Here is a 23909-nt window from a genome sequence, read left to right on the forward strand (position 1 = left end):
CCCTAACTGGTTTGTGAAGTGATCTGTTTTTGGATACTGCAACTGTAGTGAAGGAAACTACAGTATTCAGAACATCCAGCTGATTATTCACAACATCAAAATAATCATAGAACAGTAGTGGTTGGAAGGGACTTACAGATCATCTGGTCCAACTCCCCTGCAGAAGCAGTTCAACATAGATCAGGTCACACAGGAACGTGTCCAGGCAGTTCTTGAAGACCTCCAAGGAAGGAGACTCCACAACCCCTCTGGGCAGCCTGTGAGTTTTTTTCTTATGTTTAAATGGAACTTTTTGTGTTCCAGCTTCACCCCATTACCCCTTGTCCTGTTGCTAGATACCATTGAAAATGCTCCTGATACATCCTTTATGGAAAGAGTCCAATTCAGCCTGGCACTACATAATCCTTCTCAGAGACTAAGAACTCTCATGTTGAAACTACTGAAGGTGTTTTTTATGGAACAATCCCAAATCTACACAGATTCTTACCATTTAAAAAAAAAAAACAAAAAAACAAAGAAAAAAAACACCAAAGCAAAAAACCCTATCTCCAGTTTCTCTCCTTTCCAGATAAAAACTCCGAGGAAACAAGTCACACTGATTTAATCTGAACAACTTCAGCTGCTGTTGAAACAGAACTGGAAAGGAATTTTTAGTCAATCTTCTGCTTTCACATGAAGTGTTGTTGCAAAGTTTATAGACCAAAGACTCATAGTAGGAAAAAAAAAAAAGCCAGTGAAGCAAAAACCAAGCAGTGTTCCCCTCGCAAGTCAAACATGCAAGAAAACACATTTATTCACACTTAGAAGAGAAATTGAAATATTAAGCTTACATTAATTTATGAAAATCCAATCTACACCCATAGCAACTTGTGCAAACTCTGCTTCTATCATTTAAAAAACAAAATACTGCAGAATTCTAGGTGAATGGAAGAAGTCTGCAGCAAATGACAACAGCTGACAGCTACACTGAAGCACACAAGGTCAGGAGAGGTAAGAGACAATCTGGTTTGGTTAACACAACCAAGTAAAGACTGTAAGGGATTCCCACTACATCTTATGGGTCTCCATTAAAAGTGTAAAATGAAATATTTCTAAATTAACCTCATTTAAAAAAATCCCAGAAAGTGTCATTGCTTCCACAGCACCCTGCTGAAAGACATCTACAGGCAGAATCACATTTAAGCATGTTCCAGTTGCACTCCCAAGGTGTCTACTGTCTATTTTTATAATCTTCCTAGAAGGGATTCCACACAAACCCCAAGTCTGACGTCTCGCTTGGAAAATAGCACAATGCCTTTTCTGAAGGGCCAGTAATCTATTAATGTCAGAAAGGGGTCATTTTCCTTGCCCATATCTAAGCACTGCCGCAAAACCACGTGTGCGCATCATGTTACACAAGAACGGACGTCATTCCAAACCCATCGGCTTCCAAATGCTTCTTTATTGTTTCCACAATCCAAAAAAGGGTAATTCACAGAGCCCTTGTCTTAGGGTTTGCTTTCAGCTCCCCTTTCAAAGCACGAAACCCCAAACACCTTCCTGAAGGATTACTCAGCCAGCTTTCCCCTCTCTAGTTCCCATTTGTTTTTCCTGCAGCAGTTCTTCTTTCTTCTTCTTGTGAAGCTGCTCAAGATACTCATCAGGCTCAATTCCTGCCTCCCTGAGCTCGGCCATAGCTTTCTCCAGGCGGTGCAGCGTGCGGGCGCTCTGCACTTTTCGAGCAGTGATGTATAAGGTAAATTCCTTGAAGCCCATCAGTTTACAGGTATCCACCTCACAGATATTTTTAACATCTTTGGTTTTGTCCACCTGGGGGAAGAAAACTAAACCTGACATTTTCTCCAGATCTTCTATATTTACTTGGAACTCAGTCAGCTGGTGACTGAAGCCTATGGGATCATTTGGCACCACGAAAGCCCCCAGTACCAAGGGCTCTGCAGATGTTCTGCTTCGCCTCGCAAGGATCACCTTGTACAGGTGGGATGGGACGGCCACATCATCCTTTCCAATGACCTGCCAAAAGAAAAGTTACATTACACATCTTACCAGTTGAGGGGGAAAAAAAAATAACAAATAAAAAGATGTGAGACTAATCCTACTACCTTCAAATAGAAGCCACAGCATGTAACTACACACCAAAATCTAGACACTGAGGTAGAAAAATGGCATTTCACTGCAACTCCTTATATAGCTGGTCAGGAATGAGCTGGCTATTTGATGCTTCAGTCTCTCAAACAAGAAAAAGAACACTTCACTCCAGGGTTATTCAGCCACTGTTGGTAGAAGGCTTTCTCAGAAGGTTCTCTGCCTTTCTCTATAAAACCACTGACTCTATAATATACTGTTGTTGTACTATTAAGGACAACGATGCAGACAAAAGGTCAAAAGATTAGTCAGTAATTGCATAAACATTTGTAAAGATCTGCAACAAGCTGCTCTGGTGGAATGAACTCAAATCTCTCAAGTAGATGCAACTTCAGTTACAAGTGAAACCCAACTCAAACCAAATCTGAAAAACATGACTGGAAACAAGGAGTCAGCCAAGACCTCAGCTCCCTAAACTTGGTGCAGGTCTGTCAGTGTAACTTGAAGAGATGGTAAAGCTCCTTTCTCATACTGCATCACAGTGTTAATGCTTGGAAAGTTGTTTTCAGTAACAGCAGCTCTACACCAAGTTCCTGACCTGACAGTTTCAAACCACAGGGTTTTTAATATGCATTTCAAATCAACTCTTACCTTCTGTTAGTTACTTTGTGTATCTCTATTGCATAGACATACACAGGCTGTAATTAAAAACTACGTTATCTACATGTTTTTTTTCCTGAGGGGACTTGGATATAAAGAAGTGCATTCCACGATTCAGTATTTTGGAAGTCTATCCAAAGAAATTGTACCTATTTTCTCTATAAATTCACAATAAACCAACTTAAGAACTTGTACACCTTGGGTTTCCTGCTGTGTCACTCAGACCAGGATCCAGGAATTTAACTGAAGCACCAGACAGGTCAGGACCTTGAATTCACAAGAAAACTATTAAAAAGCTCACACACTCATGTTTTACAGTAGTGTCAGGAGTAAGTCTAAGGGAGTATACCTATTGATGAAAAACATCATCTCTCCTGTATTCAAAAAGTGATGTCTATGTACGCACTTGCGTTGTATTTGCTTCAATATTGAACTGAATCTGCCATGCCAACAAAGCAGAACAGGCTCAAACATGGAAATTCTGAGTTTTGCATAACCCCTTTGTGCAATCACCTTTCTAAAATTTGTACTTTCATTCTCACAGAGAGAGAAGAAAAAGATGCAAACCCCAGAAGCACCTCCTTTTAGATATAAAATCCAGTAATTTGGTACTATTTCCAGTATCTGCAACACCTGATTGTTTTCATTTGTTGACAGCTTTTGTCAGAAACAGTTCAAATACAATTTGAGACATAGCAGGGATTTATTTCCCTGCTACACCAATGACATTAAACTATTTTACAGACTAATCCAGTGTATCAGTTCAGACATGCTTTGTCCATTCATATATTCACTGTAACTCAATCACTAAAGACACACTTCCTACGCATGTTTCATTCTGAGAGTATTCAGCACTTCTGCAAAAGAAAAGACATCTCTAAAACTAAACTTTTCCTGGGGCTACCAAGTCCAGGTTCACATTGGTCTATTTCAACAGTTAACTGATTTCAGTTAGGAATCATTTCAGTGCTTCAAGTGTGTTCTTCTACCTCTGTTGCCAGTTTTTAAGTCTTACTGGTTAGACCAAACCAGAGAAAGTCCCCGTAGGAGAAAAGGAAAGCTCTGATAAAGCTTTTTCATGCCTCGTACAATGATGTAGAAGTATCAGTACTACTGTCTCTGTGCTTCTATGCTTTTATATTTCTTTACTTTGTTACAGACTATCTCTCCCCTCACTTCCCCAAATTAGGCTATTTAACAGCTTTCTTTTAGTTTAACCTTTTTTTAGTGTGTTTTTTTGGTGGGCAGTTTTGATTTTTTTTACAAAAATGATCTTGCTTATGCCCCCAACCTTCTCCTAAATAAAACTCTGCCTAGACACCTAAAAGTCACTGAAACTGGTAAGCAATAAATAAATGCCTTATGCCAAATCAGATTTCCATTTCAACGATGACAGACGTCTTGTTGTAATAGGGAAATTAGAGCTCCTGAGTGTCAAAGCACTTTGCATTTAGCAGTCAGTGTGGGTGAAATCAGAGTTACAGCTCCTCGGAATCAACTGCATAAATAATCAAAACTGACTGATGCACAGGTAATTTTAAAATACGCTGAAAGTACTGGTGGTTTGAAACTAAATTATCACAGGGATGGTTAAGATAGGTGGTACTCAAACTGAGGAGCACATGCAATGTATTGGTGGTGAGAGGGAGGGAGCCAAGCACGAAAAGGCCTGAGGGGGAGAGGAGGGGGTTCACGTTTCCCTATTTAGCCACGCACAGACAGTCGACTCTGTTGAAGGCAGATGGTTGGAGTTCCTTTTCTCCCCCTGTGGCAGGGAGCTTGCAAAGCCTGCACTGCAATTTTACCTCCTGCACACTCCTAGGGCAGGGTGGAAAAGTAAGAGGCTGTGCACATCTGCACTGCACCCTGAAACAGCTGCAGCCTCCTCAAGAGAAGGCAGCAGCAAGACTAAACGCTGTTCTGCAGATTCTCCCTGGGCCAACAGCCACCTGACCCGCAGCATTCTGGTGCAGTACAACCTGCCCTGTCTTTTCCAGGTCTCTTCACATACTTTTAATCCACTATAAATACATGTATACATACTAGACCCTCCTTAGCTTGGCTCCCTCTCCTTCTCAACACCTACCCCACACAAACGCGTATCAGCACCCTCTGTTTGCTGTACAAAAAGACAATAGGAAGGGTGAACACAGAGGTGGAGCTGCTACCAAGTACCTCCAATTAGAGGGGGGGAATATGGCATATGTAAAACAAACAGGTGAATACATGTAGAGTGAGCTAGCACTGGGAACAAGGGATTGAGTCTGAGGACTGAGTGGGTGGATAGAAAGGCTAGGGAATGAACAGAGCTACACATAGAATAGTTAGGTATGAAATGGAAATGCTGAATGCGTCAAGTGGGTGTTAAGGGAAAACAGACCCTGTGCTTATGTAATATCACGCAAATATATATACATTCTATGCAAAATAATGCACATTTATGCATAGTACATGCACCTACGGAGGAGGGAAGAAAAGAAGGAAAGAGAGGATAAGTTCAAAATGAAGGAAGGGTTGGCTGTTTGAGAAGTATAGTTCCAAACACAACTGGACTCTATACAGGCAATGGCTATACATTTATGTACCACTTAAGTTGACCATAAGCTCTCTTTTAAAGATTTAAATCAAATTTAAGTAGTGCACAGGTTTTAGACCAGTCTTCTGAATAGCAGAAAACTACTTCTGTAATACCTTTGCTGAGTTCTAATACCGTTAAAGGGATTAAAACAAACTTAGGCCTGTCAAACGACCAGAGGTCACAAGTGTCCCTTCCTTACATGAAACGGGGCATCAAGTTCCCTCCTCAGCTCATTCTGCAGGAGGAGAACACCATCAAAGGAGGGCACCCATTTCTCTGACAGAGCATAAATATACATGACAAAGAACGTATGGATTTTTTTTTCTGCAGTTGACCACTTATGTAAACCATGCATCAGTAATTAAAGCAGACAATGTGACTCAGGGATTTCTGTTAAAAAAGGAAACTCAGTTCTGGAGCACACCATATTTCTACTACTATGCTCTGAAATACACCTCCATTTGCTTTTCTACGGGACTTGATACAGAAGCTGCACCTAAATATCTCTTCAGAGATTCCCTTACACACAGAGCTCACTAGCCAGGGAAAGAAGTGTGTGATTCTACAGAAGTAAATTTTGTAACAGGAGCAATAGGTAGGAAAAACAAACTCAACAATTCAGTCCTTATTGCCACCTAGAGGCTCTTCTCACCAAAACACAGAAGCCTGAACTGCTATTCCAGTCTGCACCATCCCATTTATCTCAATGCATGCCTAGCAGAGGCAGATAGCATATGTTCCTATTTTAACAGGATAGAAAATGGGTTAAGATTATCCATGCACAGATGTTGACTTTGATTTGTGCTTGTCTATCCACAGGCAGCAGATGATCTTTCAGCAATCAATGCCCGAAACAGCTATCTGTCCCAGCTGGAGAAGAGCAACAGTTTTAAACAGTATCTGTGATTTTCAAAACAAATTTTAAAAATCTCATACACTGATACAAGCGAGAAAAATCACAGAATTACAGGATCTTAAGGGTTGGAAGGGACCTCAAAATATCACCTAGTCCAACTTCCTTGCCAGAGCAGGACCTCCTGGAGTAGGTCACACAATGGTGTGTTGAAAACCACTGCTGTCCCATGTGCTTTCTTTTACACTATGTTGATAACAAGCCACAAGGTGATTTTTTTGTGTGAGTGTAATCCTTTGAAAATGTCCATTTTCTTATAAAATTTTGTTTAATCTTTGAAATTTTCAGTGCTTCCTAACAAAACAAGCAGTCAAACTGAAAGCCTTCTTATAGTATTAAATGTATTTTTATAATTTTTATAGCATGGAATATATTGGGAAACCAGTGTGAAACTTCAGCTACAATTTCCCTTTGCTGTCTGTACCAGCCCAACATAAAAATGTTCATTGCCCTAAGTTTTTGCAGCTGCTTATATTCCTTTTGCTACTCTCTTGTTTTCTTTGGTGATCTGGTGCCAGCTGAAGCCCTATGACTGAAATGGTGTCGGCTAATAATGCAGCAGTATGATAATGTCATTTTCAGCATAGTGTTTATTGGTTTTTATTATTCCTGACATTGGTATTGACATTCCGCAAGTGTGTATAATTTGTTATCCTCCTCGATGCCCAATTAAATGTGGACAGCTGTCATGAGGACGGGTCATTAAAATGTGTGCAATCCCTGACATTTAGAGATGTTTACATATTGCTAAAACAACCAACGCGTTGGTAAGCAGTTATACAAACTTAAAGAGCTCACAGGGAGAGATAAAGATAAGGGCAGAAGTAACATGATTTCTTAAAACAGAGAGAACTCAGTGAGCTTTGATAAATTCAGTCTCATATTTAAGTCACTGTATGGGAATTTCTCTTCAGCTTGGCTTTCCTCACCATTTTGGCCAAATCGTTACTGTTCTTGGTCGTACTTTTTAAAATTGGAGGAAAAAAAAATTTGGTAATATCTGTGGAGTGCTGAACTATCTGAATAAATAAAGAAGATGTTTGCTAAATGCATCTAGGGTAAGTTTAAGCATATGGCATTAATTAATGTCACCCTCACAGCAGTAGTAAAATACGGAGCAAAGCACACTCTAAAAATGACAGTTTTGAGTTGATGAGATAGAAAACTCCATTCTTACATAAACAGGAGAAAAGCAATATAGAAGGTGTAAAGGCAGAACACCTGAGATTTATATGAGAAGAAAACAGTGTTGCCCTTACTAGAAATTTTAGAACACATACAATATAATTGTATTTTAATTTTATACAGGACTTGTTAACAGCTGCCAGAGTGGTACGAAAATTCTCTTCTGAAAGGCCAGGGAAAAATGTTAAAAGAAATAATTGTGAATCTAAAAGTAGTATTTTGCCACCTAGTGACCAGAAAATGAAAATCAACCGCCAAGAGACGGCAGAAGGGGCTAGCCTTTCATCAGCAAGAGACAGATTGAGCTGCCCATTATCTGAGGTTTTCTTAGAAGCTGGTAAACAGAAATCACATTCAATCATGCCTTAACTGCCAGCACACACTGAAGAGTCCTTGCATCAGAGGCTATGATCATAAAATACATGAAAATGATATCTCCAGAAATTCCCGCTGCACTCCAGTAAGCATTTCATCTCTTTCTCTAATAAGCAGAGTTGAGAACTAAGCCATACTCCCAACCAGAACTGATTGAAAACAAGCACAAACACAATTCTCTGCTTAACTTTACTTCCGCCTACATCTGGCAGTATCAAAATTAAGACTTCTGTCACGTTTCTTGATGTACAGAATTCACAAGGACGTCATTCCTGTCACTCCAAGTAAGACTGAATAGGCATTTGATTTGCTTTAGATGGAACCTGAAGCATAATACTGACCAGGACCATCGGATGTTTTCTCGTAGATAATATAATTCCTGCTGATATTGTCCCAGGTTTGACAAAATCAAGCTTTATTATACTTTGATACTAAATTCTGTATCAAAACACAGTTTTTGGCAGTATAAAAAAATTCCCTTTGCTACCAGTGGAACTTTATTTACTTGAGCATTGTGTTGGCGTTAACTGCCTTCACTCCAGCTCCTCTAGGATTTGTGTCAGGAAGCACAGATTCTGTTGATGGTGACTTTTTTCTCCTAGTATTTGAGAGAATTTCATCAAATGGCAATGAAAAGAACTGAGGGGTGTGAAGGCAGATCTAGCAATAAAGAAAACAGAAAATACTACAGACCAGAATCACAGTAACAATCTGAAAAAAAAACATTGCAGAGCCAAGCACTCCAAAATGCTTCAGGAAGATTGTACTTCAGGAAGATTTAATTTGTTACAACTGGTCTGGTTGCTGTTGCCAAATCATTTGGCAATCTTAAAAAGACAGAAAGAAAAAAAAAGGATAGTAAAAAAAAAGCTGTGCCTAAATACATAGTTATAGCATTAAAAGACACATGCCAACTCTCATTTTTCTAAAGAAAGAGGAAGTGTACATGCATTACAGTAGTATATTTACATGATGACAGCTTACTACTTCCAGAGAATCCATTTATATTACTTAACTTTGAATCCTACACAGACTTTACACCACTACTCCTATAATGAAAGAACCTTCAGGGTGGATACAGTGCTCAATAAAAGCAACTCCATATCCTGCACCTTTGGTATTTCTTTTCCTCCCATCTTAATCCAGTGTCTATTATTTTTATCTGTACATCATGTCTAAATTTAGGGCTGACAGAACTCTACCCATTTACACCAGCTCATCTAAAATACAGCTCTTTGCATGTAAGTGCACATGAATAATGGGCCTGGATCCATTTGTTACCTGTGCAGCATTAAGCCCTTCTGGAGCAGTCAACAACTAGTAATAGTCTCCAGGTTTCCTTCCTCTATAGTATCTTGTCTAGAAGAAAACCTCTACTACTACTGAAAGCTAACTTGCGAAAACCATAAAGTATCACCTTATATTTCAGATGTGTGATTTGTTTCCTTGGGACTTATCTGCCACAGAACTAGACAACAAGTAAATCTTCTGGTACAGTTATTGTGCCTCTCTGGACCGGTGTAGTCAATCAAATTTGAAATTAAACAGCAGCCATGATTCCAGGTGGCATTAGGAACAAGAAGGGAAGTGCACTGAGACACAGTGGAATTACTGCAACATTTGTATTTCAAACTCCATATCTGCTGACAAATGAAAATCATGATAGTGACAGCCACAGGAGAACAGTGATGTGTAAAACAGGACAATGTCATTTCAGATAGATCTGGATAAAGATGAAAAACCTGCATCTGCCTCTACAATGACAACAGAAGAGATTTTTACTGGTGCCATTCTATACTCAAAATCTGTTTTTTTCAGATACCAAGCATGCATAGTCATCAATCTACTCTGTGCAATAAAACCCCTCCACTGGAGACAGATGACATGACAGAACATATCTGAGGATACAGCAAGTTCAGCCAATAGATAGAACAATGCTGGCATCTAAGGAGTTCAAGGTTAATTCCCTTTCTGGAATTAAACGGCAAATGGTACCAGAGTCCAAGCAGGAACTGGGAACAAAGCCATGACCGATGCTCTGTTTTTCCTCTACAGTGATCTAAAAATAACCTTTTTGGATGTCTGATGAGAAAAACACCAGCCTGTAAAGCCATGGATACATATTTCACCACTCCTTTAGTCAAAAACAAGGAAACTAAGATTGAAGAGAGGATACGAAAAGAATCAATGCAGCTATGTTCACTGTAGTACTTCTGTGTTCTCTTTTTTTCCACAGTCTCAGAGAAGAAAAACCATTAGTGAGGAGCTCAGTCTTAATAGTCACATCACCAGATTATAGGTTGTGAGTTTCAGCACTGTTGTGCATGCTACAGCGCTTCTCCTTAAACAGCACACAGGAAGGAAAAAGGACATCTTCTCACATCAGCCCAAATAATGACGACTAAAAGCCTTTCATTTCTAAGTCACTTGTTTGAACCTAGCAGAGCTCACTCTGAAAGACAGCTAAGAGGTACCTTCCCTTCTTGTTCAGCTGCCAACTGTTAAGTGTTCTTGATTTAGGGGCAGAATGCCAGACTACCAAAATCAACTGCAATGACTGCAATTATATCCAAGGAATCTGTTTGAAAGAACTACTCTCCAGTGTTTTGACAGGTTGTGTTCCCTCTTCTAAGTGTATGTGTTGATGTAAGAAGAAAAAAATCCAAAAGACAAAACAACCAAAACCAACCAATACACTTTACTCCACTCTGAAGTCTCTCTCCCCAAAGGACAACTTCGATAGCAAGCCCATGAACTTACGCAGTAAAGAGATTTGAAAGTAACAAAAAAGTTCTCAGCCTGTATTTATTTACACACAGGAGTGTAGCCAAAAGAGGACACAAATGGAATAATTTGGCATTTAAAACAAAACATCATCACCTCCAATCAACATTTCACTTTTCCCACCTGTAGATAGCATTATCTGTCTTAAATACAGCTTAAATACAAATCAATTTATATAATGAACCTCACCACAGGAAGCTGAGTCAAGGATTTATGAATGTGGCCAAACGGTGAAATGAAAACATGAAGGACAAAACTGACAGAACATTCATAAAAGACCAGAGTTGTCATCAAACTCAAAGATGATGAAGCCATCTTGGCAACAGACAAGAACAGAATGATATGATAATCAAAGCAGCATGGACATGTAGTACCACTATTATTCTACCACCATATCCTGGTAACAAGTTATTTTGAATGAAAGCAGTTAAGATGCAGTGCCTGATTTTCACCTGTGGAATGCTAAAATTTACATTTCCAAACCAAAATAGAGACACATGATCATCTTTCAGAAATGTAATCTTTCTCTTCTTCCAAGTAAATACATTCTCCAGGGAAAAAAAAAAAAAAACACTAGAAAAAGATGACCAAGATGAAAGTGAAGCAGTTGAATGATACAGTTGACAGACAAATCAATTGCTTCCTGGAAAATCACTTCCAGTTATTAAATGTCCGAGTCAGCTCAGGATTTTTAATTCTTTGCTATGTAAGATGAAGATATCTTTTTAGGAGGGAAAAACATAAATGCAATAATCTGACAGCTACAAGGAGGCAAATTGCAGCAAGCTATGTTCAAGCCTGGAGAACTCTTACAGTACCATTCTGCATTGTACCAAACATTCAACAAGCCAAACGCTAAGCTCGGACTGCTGAAAGGGAACATCTTCCCCCTGCTCCCAGCTACGTGTTTTTTGGACATATCTCATGCTGCCACCTCTGCCTTTCTATGGTGGTAGAAAATAAGTCCAGTAAGCAAATAAAGCATCCAGTATGAGAGTTTTATTTTGCACTGGGTAATTACACATCTTGTGGGAAGGATCTGACAGTCATCAGTGCTGGCAGACAAGGGAAAGGACTGTAAAGTATAGCTGGCAGTCAGCACTTTCCTGTTCTCCCTTTGGGTGGCAAGGAACCATTGTCAGACTAAAGCTGGCTTTGCCACTAACTTAGAATGTAGCCTTGGTCATTTCCATTAGCCACAGTTTATTTATCCACTTGAAAATAAGTATTCATAATCTTCCTCACAAAGACATGGTGAGAGACGAAGTTTGGAACTGCCACTAAGCATGAAAAGAGATTTTTACTTATTATTATTACTACTACCTTTTCATATGCAAACCATGTGACTGGAAAGAAAATAATGACAAACCAAAACACAAGGCTGTGATTTCACAGAATCACAGAATTATTTCAGCTGGAAGAGACCTTTAAGATCACTGAGTCCAGCCTTTGTATCAGCCCTATCAACCACTAGACAACTACCCTAAGTGCAACATCCACCTGTCTCCTAAACACATTCAGGGATGGTGACTCCACTATCTCCCTGGGCAGCCGTTCCAACAACCCTTTAAGTAAAGAAATTCCTCCTCATATCCAGCCTGAATCTCCCCGTGTGCAACCTGAGGCTGCTTCTTCTTGTTCTATTGCTTGGTACTAGGGTGAACAGACCGACTCCCACCTCACTACAACTTCATTTCAGGTAGTTGTAGAGAGTGACGTCGTCTCCCCTGAGCCTTCTTTTCTCCAGGCTAAACAGCCCCAGATCCCTCAGCCATTCTTTATATGAGATGTGCTCCAAATCCTTTACTAGCTTGGTAGCTTACCTCTGGATCCTCTCCAGCACCTCAGTGTCCTTCCTGTAGAGGGGGGCCCAAAACTGAATACAGTATTCGAGATGCAGCCCCACCAAAGCTGAGTACAGAGGAATGATCACCTCCTTCCTCCTGCTGACAACACTGTTCCTGACACATGTCAGGATGCCATTGGCCTTCTTGGCCACCTGGGCACACTACTGGCTCATGTTCAGCCAGTTCATCACAGACAAGGTTACAGATATATGCAGGTGGGATATATGAGACAGTTTTCCAAGAAGTAAAAAGGTAAAAGTGAACAGGAAAAGTTACATTCTATCATGACTGAGTTGGCAAGTTCAATCAACTGGAAAGCAGCTGTGTATTTATAATGGAGAAGTACTGCCTAAATCTCATCGTCAAGCAAACCAGTGTTGGAAGCTGAACATGCCTCTCTTTGTAGCTCCCCTACGCTTCTGAAACAGAGGTTTGTTATAGCAAACTCATTCACAGAACTGGCTGGGCAGATGAATCACTCACAAGCTGAAGCTGCATTTGATCTGAGTACTTATTTTCACAGAGAAGTGTTTTTTCAAGAGGCATAAAATACAGAACTTATTATTTGCATTATGCAAGCTTTCATCTAGCAACTGAAAACAGCAATAACATCTCATTACAGCAGGGGCAGAAGGTAAAACTCCATCCCTTGAATACCTTACTGCGTTCAGATCCTACAGATGTCTCAACATATGCTTACAAAGAATAAGTCAGGATAGGCAATAACAAATTTACCTCTTAAATTGATGTCTTTTCATCTTCGTAGCCTTTTCTGTCTGACTCTTAGTGACTGCTTCTAGAGACTACGTATTATCAATCCTAAACCTTCACAGTATTTAAGCAGGTAATAAAAATGTGAAACTGAAAGAAGTGGGGGTGTCAGTACCAGGGACCAGTGATCACACTGCATTCACTTGCTGAGCTTGAGTGAAGGCTTTTAAACTGCCTTTGATATGCTCAGAATCTCAGCTGTAAGGCTTCATCTAAGTGATACATATGGGATATTAGCAAACAACTGTTTGTGAAATTACCTAGGCACAAGTATTGCAATCCCTATATAGTTTTGAGAAATCCACACTACCTTCATACTGCACTCTTTCCAAAATATACCAATAAATGATTGAATAGATGCCTACACACCAGCAAAACCCACACCAGCAAAACCCACACCAGCAAAACCCACACCAGCAAAACCCACACCAGCAAAACCCACACCAGCAAAACCCACACCAGCAAAACCCACACCAGCAAAACCCACTAATGGTCTGCTTAGGTACTGTCATGAATTACAGAAGTCAGAGAACACTTTTACTGCCAACCACAAATAGATATTTAAAAGATTTTTCTTTGTAAACAAAAAAATTCTTTTAAAACTATACTTTTTCATGCACAGGCACAACAGAACATCACTACTGACCTTGTCCCAACAAGTATTGGGTATTTCACACATTTTGCATGTACTAGGACATTTAACTTTGTTTTACCAAGCTACAATATCATTTTTAAAGTACTACTGTTGCTAACCCAGCAACATATTTACATACCTGGTAAGTAACACTCTTCCTTCCATCATCATTCGTTTGAGGTAAGGTCAGTGGTCCAGAAACTACCCAAACATCCTCAAATCTCTCAGTCAACTCCCGACAATACATTTCCATTCTAGAACATATTGGTCAGATAAAGTCAGCTGGAAAAATTTAACATAATAAACTTTGAAAGATAGTGTGAAGGGCAAGATGAACCACTGCCAGTTTGGGGGCATTTCTCTAAATTTATGTGACTGACCGATAAGCAAAAAAAAGATAAAATGGAGGCCCAAGTCACACTTCCCACTTGTCCCAGGTTCACTTATCACACACATTTCAGTAAACCTTTCAAGTTATCAAATACATTTGAAAGTGGTTCCTGTAGCCTTACTATCTGTCCTGAAAATCTGAATTCTTTCTTACTTCCACACTTGACACTCCAAAGACACTGTTGATAGTCACTTGGGTTTAGCAAAATACTTGTTTTAAACAGCAGGTTGTGATATTCTTACTTCAAAAGGTTTTACCACAATACTGGATTTATATGTTCCTTCCCAAGCAGTGAATATCCTGCAACAGACAGCTATTCCCACAGCTCCGAGTATTTAGGAAAGTTTCTATGTGCCATTCCCACTATATTAGGTTTTATATTAAAACTGGTTAAAAATAAAGTAATAACTCCAGAAATACTAACATAATTTTTGCTTTTTAAACCAATTGACTCAATTTACAGCGTATTTCTCCAAATGTGATGGTTTCTGGATCATGCCTATTTTATATCAAACATGAGATTACATCCTGTTTTTGATCTAACACCCCAAGTGTTGCAGTGAGCACCCACTGGCCCTTTACTAAAGACAAAGCTACACTTCCCTCAAATGAACAAACAGAGCAGAACGTGAGACAGCTAATCTGACTGCCTCTGAAAGGGGGAGGTTTCACCATCTCCTCTGTCTCATCCCTGCTCCTCATACCTCTGGGCCACCTTCAGCATTCTTCACCCACCAATAAGTCTGAATAAAACCACTTTTTTTTTTCCTGTGCAGGGTTAATGAGTTCAATCAGCTCACACAAATCTGAATTAGCAGCAATGAGGACCAAGAAGACAAATTAGCAGAAACAAGCCCTTTCTTCTCTGTTATTAGTGATCTGCCATGTGATAACCCAAAGCATTGACCACTAGCTGATTTTTTTCCTGCTCTTGTCAGCTTAGCTTCCAAGCACCTCAGCTCCCCAGGCTGTCTCACAGCACAGCAAAACTAACAACCACCTAACACAACAAAACGTTTTTGCTGGCACATGGCCAGAGATCAGATTACAGTGACCATGAAAAAGACAGAAAATTACAGTTAAACTTTGGGAATGAAAGAAACATGCATGTTGGTGGGAAGAGAATGAAGAATAAATACTATGGTGCTGTCAGACCACATCACTGAACCAATCCAATTGCTTACTATCTAATAGCTTGTTGAAAGATGTAGTCCTGCTCTCTCTTTTCCTACTGCTCCCTTTGTCTGCCCCAGCTGAACACTCCTACTCTATCTTCCATGTTGGCTCAGGCACTGATTTCACCAGTTGATTCAATTTTCTAATCTGTCAGAAATATAACCTAGCAAAACAAAACGTGAATCAGCTTAACTGGGTTAGCAAATGGAAGTGACTTGCCATAATCAGGCTAGTACCAGAGCTGGAACTAGGAAAGCAGCAAAAACACGGGACTGGACGGCATATACTCTTTGAAAAACAACACAATGTTAAGCTGACTAACATAGGACACCTCAGAGGACAATTCAAAAAGCAAGCATTTAAAAAGACAAAGGAAGAGAGTACTGAAGCCAGGAAGGGATACACGTGAAACATGGCATCCTTAACTATCTACCATTGAAGTGGCTGATAAAAACAAGTTGCTCAAATACCTTATTCGTGTATTTGAACTGTCGGGATAGGGTGCTGAGTTTGGGAGAAAGTGATAATAGTTGCTTAAACTGTGGGGTTAATGGGATTTTCTGATTATCCAGACATGCTGCTCAAGGGAAATAAAAGAGAGTTTCCAGCCTTCAATCGGCACAAATGCCTAACTTTGGTATAAGGCACTTTTATGCTCAAATACTTGATGTATTAATTAAAAAAAAAAATCTTGAAGTATCATAGCATTTTATTTGCCTCTGAAACATTATAACCTTACTGAATGTCATGATTTTATATGCATTCTTGTACAACTGGAAAGCAGTGTGTAGTTACATTTTTGATGGGACTTCTAATACCATACTAAACACAACTTTGCTAACATTCCCTTGAGCAAACCTTGTGATATTTGTAATTTTCCTCTCCTGTTTATGACTCTTAACATTCTGTAAGTCCTAAGCAAGAAGCACTGGATGAACGCTACTTTTATTAATGTTCTTCTCTGCTCAAAAGAAGGAAAGAATAAAAATCCTACAAGAAGAAAGTTTTAAACTATCAACTACTTCACCTCAAAGCCAATCCAGCTAGCACTCACTCTGCCTGACTGCCGCTTGGAAGCCAGCACTTGAAGAAACACCCAAGACTTGAAGTATTCGTGACTCAGTGGGGAGTGCTTGGTTCTCCATTTCAAACTGAACCCATGTCCACATACAGAGATATGAATACTCTCACTCTGGAAGAACTTTTCTGAGGAAGAGGTGTTAAAGCAAGATAGAATCATAGAATGGTAAGGGTTGGAAGGGACCTTTAGACATCATCTATTCCAATCTCCATGCAGAAGCAGGTTCACCTAGATCAGGTCGCATAGGAACATGTCCAGGCAGGTCTTGAAGACCTCCAAGGAAGGAAACTCCACACCCTCCCTGGGCAGCCTGTTCCACTGCTCTGCCACCCTCACAGTGAAATAGTTTTTTCCTTATATTTAAACGGAACTTTTTGTGTTCTAGCTTCATCCCATTACCCCTTGTCCCGTTGCTAGCTACAACAGAAAAAAATGCTGCCCCAACCTCCTGACACCCACCATTTAGATATTTGTAAATATTAATGAAATCCCCAAAGATCTAATCCTTTCCTTTCTTATACTGAATTTTCCCTAAGGATAGAGATGTTAAATCTGGTACCTTTACCCATATCAGCCAGAAGAAGTAATTTTATCTATTCTAATATCCTCTACAGTTTGATTGAATAAAGAACTAAAGTAGTCATTATACTGTCCTTGCAATATGAGGAATGAGTTACCTTTCATTTCAGAGAAAGCTGCTATGATCTCTATAGGCTATAGTACTCTTAGCGTATTTTGATGTGAAGGGGATTTATAAATACAGCACTTTTCATTTGTGCCACTGTTACTTTTCACTTAGTTCACTTAAAAGTAATTTCTCACCTGTTCCAAAATCCAGCATTATTTTCATAATTCTGAGGCACGATGTTAGAGAGATAAAATGTTTCGGCCATAGCTGTCTGCAGAGAAAGAAAATAACCCAAATCTATTGAGACAAGCTGAAAATACACTTTAGAAGTTTTTATCTCAGAATCCACTTCTAGTTTACCCCGTATCTACCTTTATTTTTCTTTACCAGAAACCTACCACAATGTCCAATTGCAGAGGCACAGGAATTACTGTCACCCAGTCAGTTTCACTATGCTTTTGGAAACAACTAGTTACTCTTCATTTTGAACTGGAAGGATGCTTTCACCCATGCTTTACATTCATTTGACTGTCTTATAGTTAAGCTTTTTCTTTTGCTCCCAAGAAAACATTTTATTAAAAATATTCATCAGTATTTTACAAATACATACCATGCTGGTGATTAAGGTATTTATGAGACTATAATGGTCAAATGTATAGATTTTTGATCATTTTACCTTTTAAAAGTGTCATAAACCTTTCTGTCACCAAAAAACTACACATATGAAAGGCAACACAGAATTCCAAGATCTTAACTTGGAAACTTCACAGGTCTTGTATTTGTCAATATTTTTAACATACTATTTCTTGAAAGTGAAGGGGCTAAACAGAAATCCTCAGGATGAGCAAACACTACCTGCACTAATTAAACAGTCAAACTAAATTCTTGTAATGCTGTATTTGAAAGATTGTACCATCTCACTGCATTTGAAGCCAGGTCCAAGATATGTCTGCACAAGTAGTTCACCAGCAAAAAGTTCTCAGATATCCCAAATCACGTTAAGACGCACCCAGTAGAAATGAAATGCCTGGTTCTTTCACCCATCACATGTCACCGCTCTGTCAACTGCAAACTATTTTGCCTGGTAGAAATACAAATTCAAACTGCTCCTTAATTGACAAATTGCTGCATTAGGCACATTTCACATGACGATCCAATAATTCCAATGCTGCTTTGTTAGTCAGCCAAGGCATTAGGGCATGCCTTTCTTACAGCTCAAATAAATAGCAGGTGAAGATATTTTATAGACTGAAAGAATTATGGCAAAAAAGGGTTCTAATTTACCTCATATACACTCCCAGAAAGGAAAAAGCCTTCTAAATCACCCAGGCAATCCCCTTGGCTATACAGAACAGTACTTAACAGCATCATTGCTTTGCTCAACCTAGCCTTAAACATCCAGCACCTGTTGGCCAGAATGAAGTCATTGTTCCTGGCCTCCTTTAAACAGAGCCTCAGGAGACACTTTTGAGCCTTGTTTGCTGAAGGTCATCATCTTCATTTTACAGGTAGACAATGTGATGTAAAAGAGGCTGAAAACACTTGCTTAACACTATGCTGTACAACACATACTCACATCATCTCTGGCAAAGAAGCTAATCAAGGTGTGATCTAATGAAGACAGAAGTATGTCACCAGAGGATGCACCTGATTTAGATGCCTGAAGGAGACTGTGAGAGCATCCTCCAGTATTCAGGCAGAAAAGACCTTGTAAATCCAAGCCCAGGTCTGTGCATCAATAATGAGATCATGTTCCATCTCAAAATAAACTGCAAAAGGAACATTACATATCACTTTTAAGGGTCTGTTGACCCTTTCCAACTGCTAAAAGACATATTAAAAAGAAAGGGATAAAATCTTACAGTTGAAAATTTGTTATCTCCTGCTGGTGCCATGTGTCCTCGTGACCATCCACTTCCAAGGTAGTCTTCATTGACAGCACTAAACATTAGAGGAATATTAGGATCTGGTCTGAATTTACAGTGTCTTCGGTCTGCATTGCCTGAGGAATAACATGCTAAATTGTTAGGTTATCATTAAATCATCACAGCAAGACAAAAAGAACTGGCTCTGTAACATCTTGCCAAACGACCTGTGCTTAGAGATTCAGAAGAAAATGAGTATTTTTCTTCTCAACCATAAAAGAGAGGAATTCAATGAAAATATCTCTTCTCCAGTTGTAAATTCATTTCCATTACACAGTAGAAACTCTAATACGCTTATTGTTTTATAGACAAAAAAACAAAGCAAAATATGTTAGTCTTATGATAAAATCAGATCAATGTTAAAGGCAAGATTGCTAAAGGTATAAACTAGTAGTGATTCACTTCTTAGGACAACGAAGATACAGAGATCTTCAGCAGCTGCAGTTCCATTTTTATGTTTGATTCACTACAAGCATTTCTTTTTTAGCTTGGAAGCAGATTGGGTATACCTTGAAAAAGTTACACTTGGTAAAACAATTAATCCACCCAATAGGAAATCTTAAGTGTTTTGCTCTTCACGGGCACAGAAAGAAATGTAGCTCTCCCCTATTCCTTTTCAAGATTCCCTTTCTGCCTTTCCAGACATTTGGGAATTTTGCAGAAAAATGGCTAGGCCTGAACTCTTCTGGTAGACAAAAACATTTTGGGAGGAGGGCCGTGGAGGGAGCTAAGTTAGCTGTTGCAGAGATGCCAGTCCATTCCAAGCTGCTGTCTTTGCTGAGGAGCCTGTGTCCTCTTCCCAGTGGCCATACATTTGCATCCTTGCACTGTGTAGAGTCCCAGCCAATTCCTTGGAAAAGACAGTACTCAGAGTAGGCTGCAACTTTGAGACCACTTCATCCCAAACACAGACCGCTTCCTTGGAAAAATGATGACCAGAAGAGGCTTGCATGAATTAGTTTGGCACCAACACCCTCCAGTAAGACACTATATTTCTTAGTGAATGGCTTGTGACCCAAGAACATCCATAGTGAAACAAAGTGCTGCAGAACAGCACTGAGGCACACACAAGAGCTCACTCAGCTGTGCCTGTGCAATGGGTGGACAGAACTGGAAACTAACTGTTTTACAGCACCATCATTGTTGTCCATATGTTTTTTTCCCAAATGACAATGTAATTCAATGTATCTACAGCATATTGAATGGGTGTCATCTTAGGTGTAATTTTACAGATGCAATATGCAGGTTCATTATATAGTATTTTTTAATTTAAGCATGAATCAGGGCCTGTACACACCAGAGATAATATTCCTCAGACTTAGTTTAGGAAGGGGCTTCACTTTTCTTTTTTGGTAAAGCACATGACACCTTTAACACAGGATTGATGCTTAAGAAGCAACACTGACAAGTTTGTCAGTGTGCAAAACAACAGAATTCTTATTTTGAAAAAAATTGTATTTAATCTAAGTCAAAATGTAATTTACCAAGGAAACCTGGAAAATGGAAAAAATGTATCCTCACTTATTCTGTGTTCACTGATTCGATAAAAAACAACTAATTTTTTCTGTAACCAGTTTTGTACATCTCACATGTAAAGCGAATTTCTTTCCACTGTGTTTTTTAAACGTTTAAGTTCTTACTTATCAATAATTTTTTTTTTTTTTAATTCTGTCCTTTCAAAACTCTAGGACATGGAAGTTTTTTGTGACCTTCCTTGAACGACACAGTTCCACCTCAAATCTCAATTAGAGTAGCTACCAGACATAAATCAGAGCTGAAGCATCGTAAGGCATTAATTTCAACTCTCAGGTTATTGCATCTGATCACCTGGAAAACATTTTAACAACTTATCTGTTAAGGCCCACTTAAAACTAAGCTTGGAATTATTGCTTTCTTCTCAGAAAGAAGGGGAATCAATGAAGCTACTTAGGGGTTGGTTATAAATATTTTCAGGATCACACTTTTAATTTTGAAAGGTGATTAGGAGACTGTGATTAAGATATATTTAGAGGGCTACTGCCTTCATAAAACATTTTACAATTATACAGTTATCTCCATTACTAATAATTTGCCTTATAAAACTGAACTAATGCTATAAACTTAATTTATGTGACTGTATACCACTCGTATTTCATTCACCATTGACAACAAAAAAAATCACTGAGCCTCTGACTTGCATGAAGAACAGGGCAGAGAGCATTAGATAATGCAGATCAGAAAACACAACAGAATTGCATCAAAGTAAATAATGGCTGCAGTGAGTAGGTAATGCCCTCTCTAGCTTTGAACAACAACAAATGCTGATGTCCTTTGCCTCATTTTTAACTCACAAATGGACATCCATCTTTTCTTGCCACTCTGCACAAATCTTTTAAATATCTGTAGATGAATCAGTTTGGCTGCTAAAGATGTTAACTCCACAACCATTCACACCCATGTGCCAGTACCTCAACTGACAAAATTGGGCCACTAACAACACTGTGACAGTCTGAATCAGGTAAGGAAAGGTTAACTTTCAGTGTTTCATCTTCTTTACATTCATATTTAAAATAATTAAGCTCAGCTTCCCTCCTGCAACATGACTTAAGTGTTTACACTGACACAGATACATTGACCCAGTGTTTACAGACTTTTTCATAAATGCCAGTTTCTCACAGAAGGTAGCTCTAGTTCTTCAAAACCAGACTAGTCCAAACAAGACAAAGAATAACGAAGAGGCCTGCCAACCTGCATCTCTTTTAATTAAAAATCACTGGCAGCATCAGTCTTAACACTGTCACAAAGCTGACATCCACTGAGAGGCCTCCGGCTTCCAGTGGGATTGTGAATGTGTGAAAAAAAAGATCCATACCTAGAGACAACTATATGATTTTTCTCCTGTGAACAGCCGAGCCGGTTCTGGGCATCATAAATATAATTAAACAAACAAACACCTACATACCCAGTGTCTTCTGTTTTGAAATATGTTCAATCACCCATCTAGGAACCCGTTTGGCCTGGTCGTAAGATAGTGCATGATTCGTGTAACATCTGGTCTCTGTTCCAGCTTCAGGGAATCCATATTTTTCCAGTAGAGACTCTTCCACTGGTTCTAGGGAGAAAAGTAAACAGAAAGCCACTCAAAGATGAAAAATTACCCTAAACAAGACAGTAAGGAAAGCACCCCTGTGGAAGTAAACACACTGTACAAGGAGTTACTTGAGGTTACTGTCACAATTAAGATCTAAACAAACATTAGGAGAGCTATCCAATGAACCTCTCTTCTACCAAAAAGGTACTTTCCATCACGTCTTCACATGAAGATCTGTGCTCTAGGATGAACTCATCCACTCTAATGCCTACACACATCTACCCAGCAATTGCTCTGAGCTGGCCTTTAGAAAGAAAGCTACCAGGTATTTAGGGACAAATCAGGCAACAAGGAGTTAGGGACACAGGAGATCAATACACACATTTCAGAGCTAGAAATCACACTCCTCCTCACAAACTGAGACAAACTGAGTTTGGTGCAAGCAGAAGTCCTGCCCTCACTGGAAGCACTCACACTCTGACCAATGAATAAAACCTGCACTTGCAGATTTATTTTTTGCAAGTAAGATTTTTATCTAATGGAGAAATATTTGCATCCATCTTGCTAACTTCTTCATGCTCCAGCTGTTTTACAGCAACTTGTATTTTTAGAGGCCCTTTCCAATGCTCTCATACTTCCAAGTTCCCCTGGGCTTTCCTCCACACCTAGCACACTCCCCAACCCCCATAGCTTTCTCCACACACCTCGCATCCCCTCCAGCCCCCACTGCGACCAGGCCAGGGCTTTCCCAAGCCCTCAGCCACCCCTCGAGCTGGCCTCGTCTCCTCAGGAAATGCAGGGAAAGCAAAAGCTGAAATATAGTTATGGCCTGACACGAATTAAAATTATATATATATACACACAACATATATACATTCTGTGGATGTTACCAAATCACACTGGACAAGTGCTCTGCGCCCCACACTGCGACACAGGCCGTTTGCAGCCTCCGTAACCCTCATTTCGGTGTGAGCAGATGCAGCAAGGAGAAGCTGCGGCCCAGCATCCTCAAATAACCGCCCCTCCCCCGCTGCCCGAAGTAGGGTACTGGGGGCACTCCCCGCCCTCCCCAGGACGGAGGCAGCTAGGAGAAGGTCTCTCTAAACGAGGGAGCGGGTTTAAGGGCAGTGGCGGCTGTGGGAAGCGGTACCTCGTAGAGCCGCCCACGCTCCCGCCTCCGAGAGCCACGAGGCCGCCGCGCTCGGCCTCCCCTCTGCCCGCGGTTCTTACCCTCTAGAAGAGCTCGTCCGGGGACCGGCTCCGGCTGGCTCTGGCTACGGAGCAGCCGCCACGCTGCCCAGCACGATGCTGCAGCCCCTGCTGCAGCCCCGCAGACGAAACCGCCGAGGAAGCGGCGGTGGCGGGGTAAGGCCGCCATGGCGGAGGGTGGGGGAGGCTGGCGGCGCTACTCCGCGGCGCCCCCTGGCGGCCCGCCCGCGCGGTCGCCATGGCGGCATCGCTTCAGCGTGGTGGCCGGGAAGCCACAGAGGAGGAACGAGGGAAGGGGGATTTTCCCGAAAGCTGGGCAAATGGGAGAACGAAGGCGCGATGCTCGCCCTTATAAAGACTACGGGGGCTGCCCTGAGAGGAATGGCTAAACTAGACCTCAGCCAACAAGGCCAGGGCCGATGGCATTGGGTTCCAGCCCCATGGTGGGTTTAGTCACCATTTCGTAACTTGACATCAGGCTTTATGTCAGTAAAACCACCAACCCCAATTTTACTACTTTTCCTTCATAGGTGCCAGTAAAACCAGCAGCCCCAATTTTACTACTTTTCCCTCATAGGTGCCTGTTAGTGTTCATAT

General features: G+C 40.2%; 1 protein-coding gene across 1 annotated transcript; it reads right to left on the minus strand.

The window, feature by feature from the left end:
- Positions 1-1421: 1421 nt before the first annotated feature.
- On the minus strand, positions 1422-23507 carry EXOG (exo/endonuclease G). Its single transcript, XM_061996814.1, has 6 exons — positions 23334-23507; positions 21975-22124; positions 18971-19110; positions 17303-17379; positions 13972-14086; positions 1422-2013 (listed from the first exon to the last, which is right to left on the minus strand). The coding sequence occupies exons 1-6, from the start codon at positions 23479-23481 to the stop codon at positions 1552-1554; spliced, it is 1092 nt and encodes a 363-aa protein (XP_061852798.1). The 5' UTR covers positions 23482-23507; the 3' UTR covers positions 1422-1551.
- Between the last annotated feature and the right edge of the window lie 402 nt (positions 23508-23909).

The sequence above is a fragment of the Colius striatus genome, chromosome 5 (genome assembly GCF_028858725.1).
Source record: "Colius striatus isolate bColStr4 chromosome 5, bColStr4.1.hap1, whole genome shotgun sequence".
In the NCBI taxonomy this organism is placed as follows: Eukaryota; Metazoa; Chordata; class Aves; order Coliiformes; family Coliidae; genus Colius; species Colius striatus.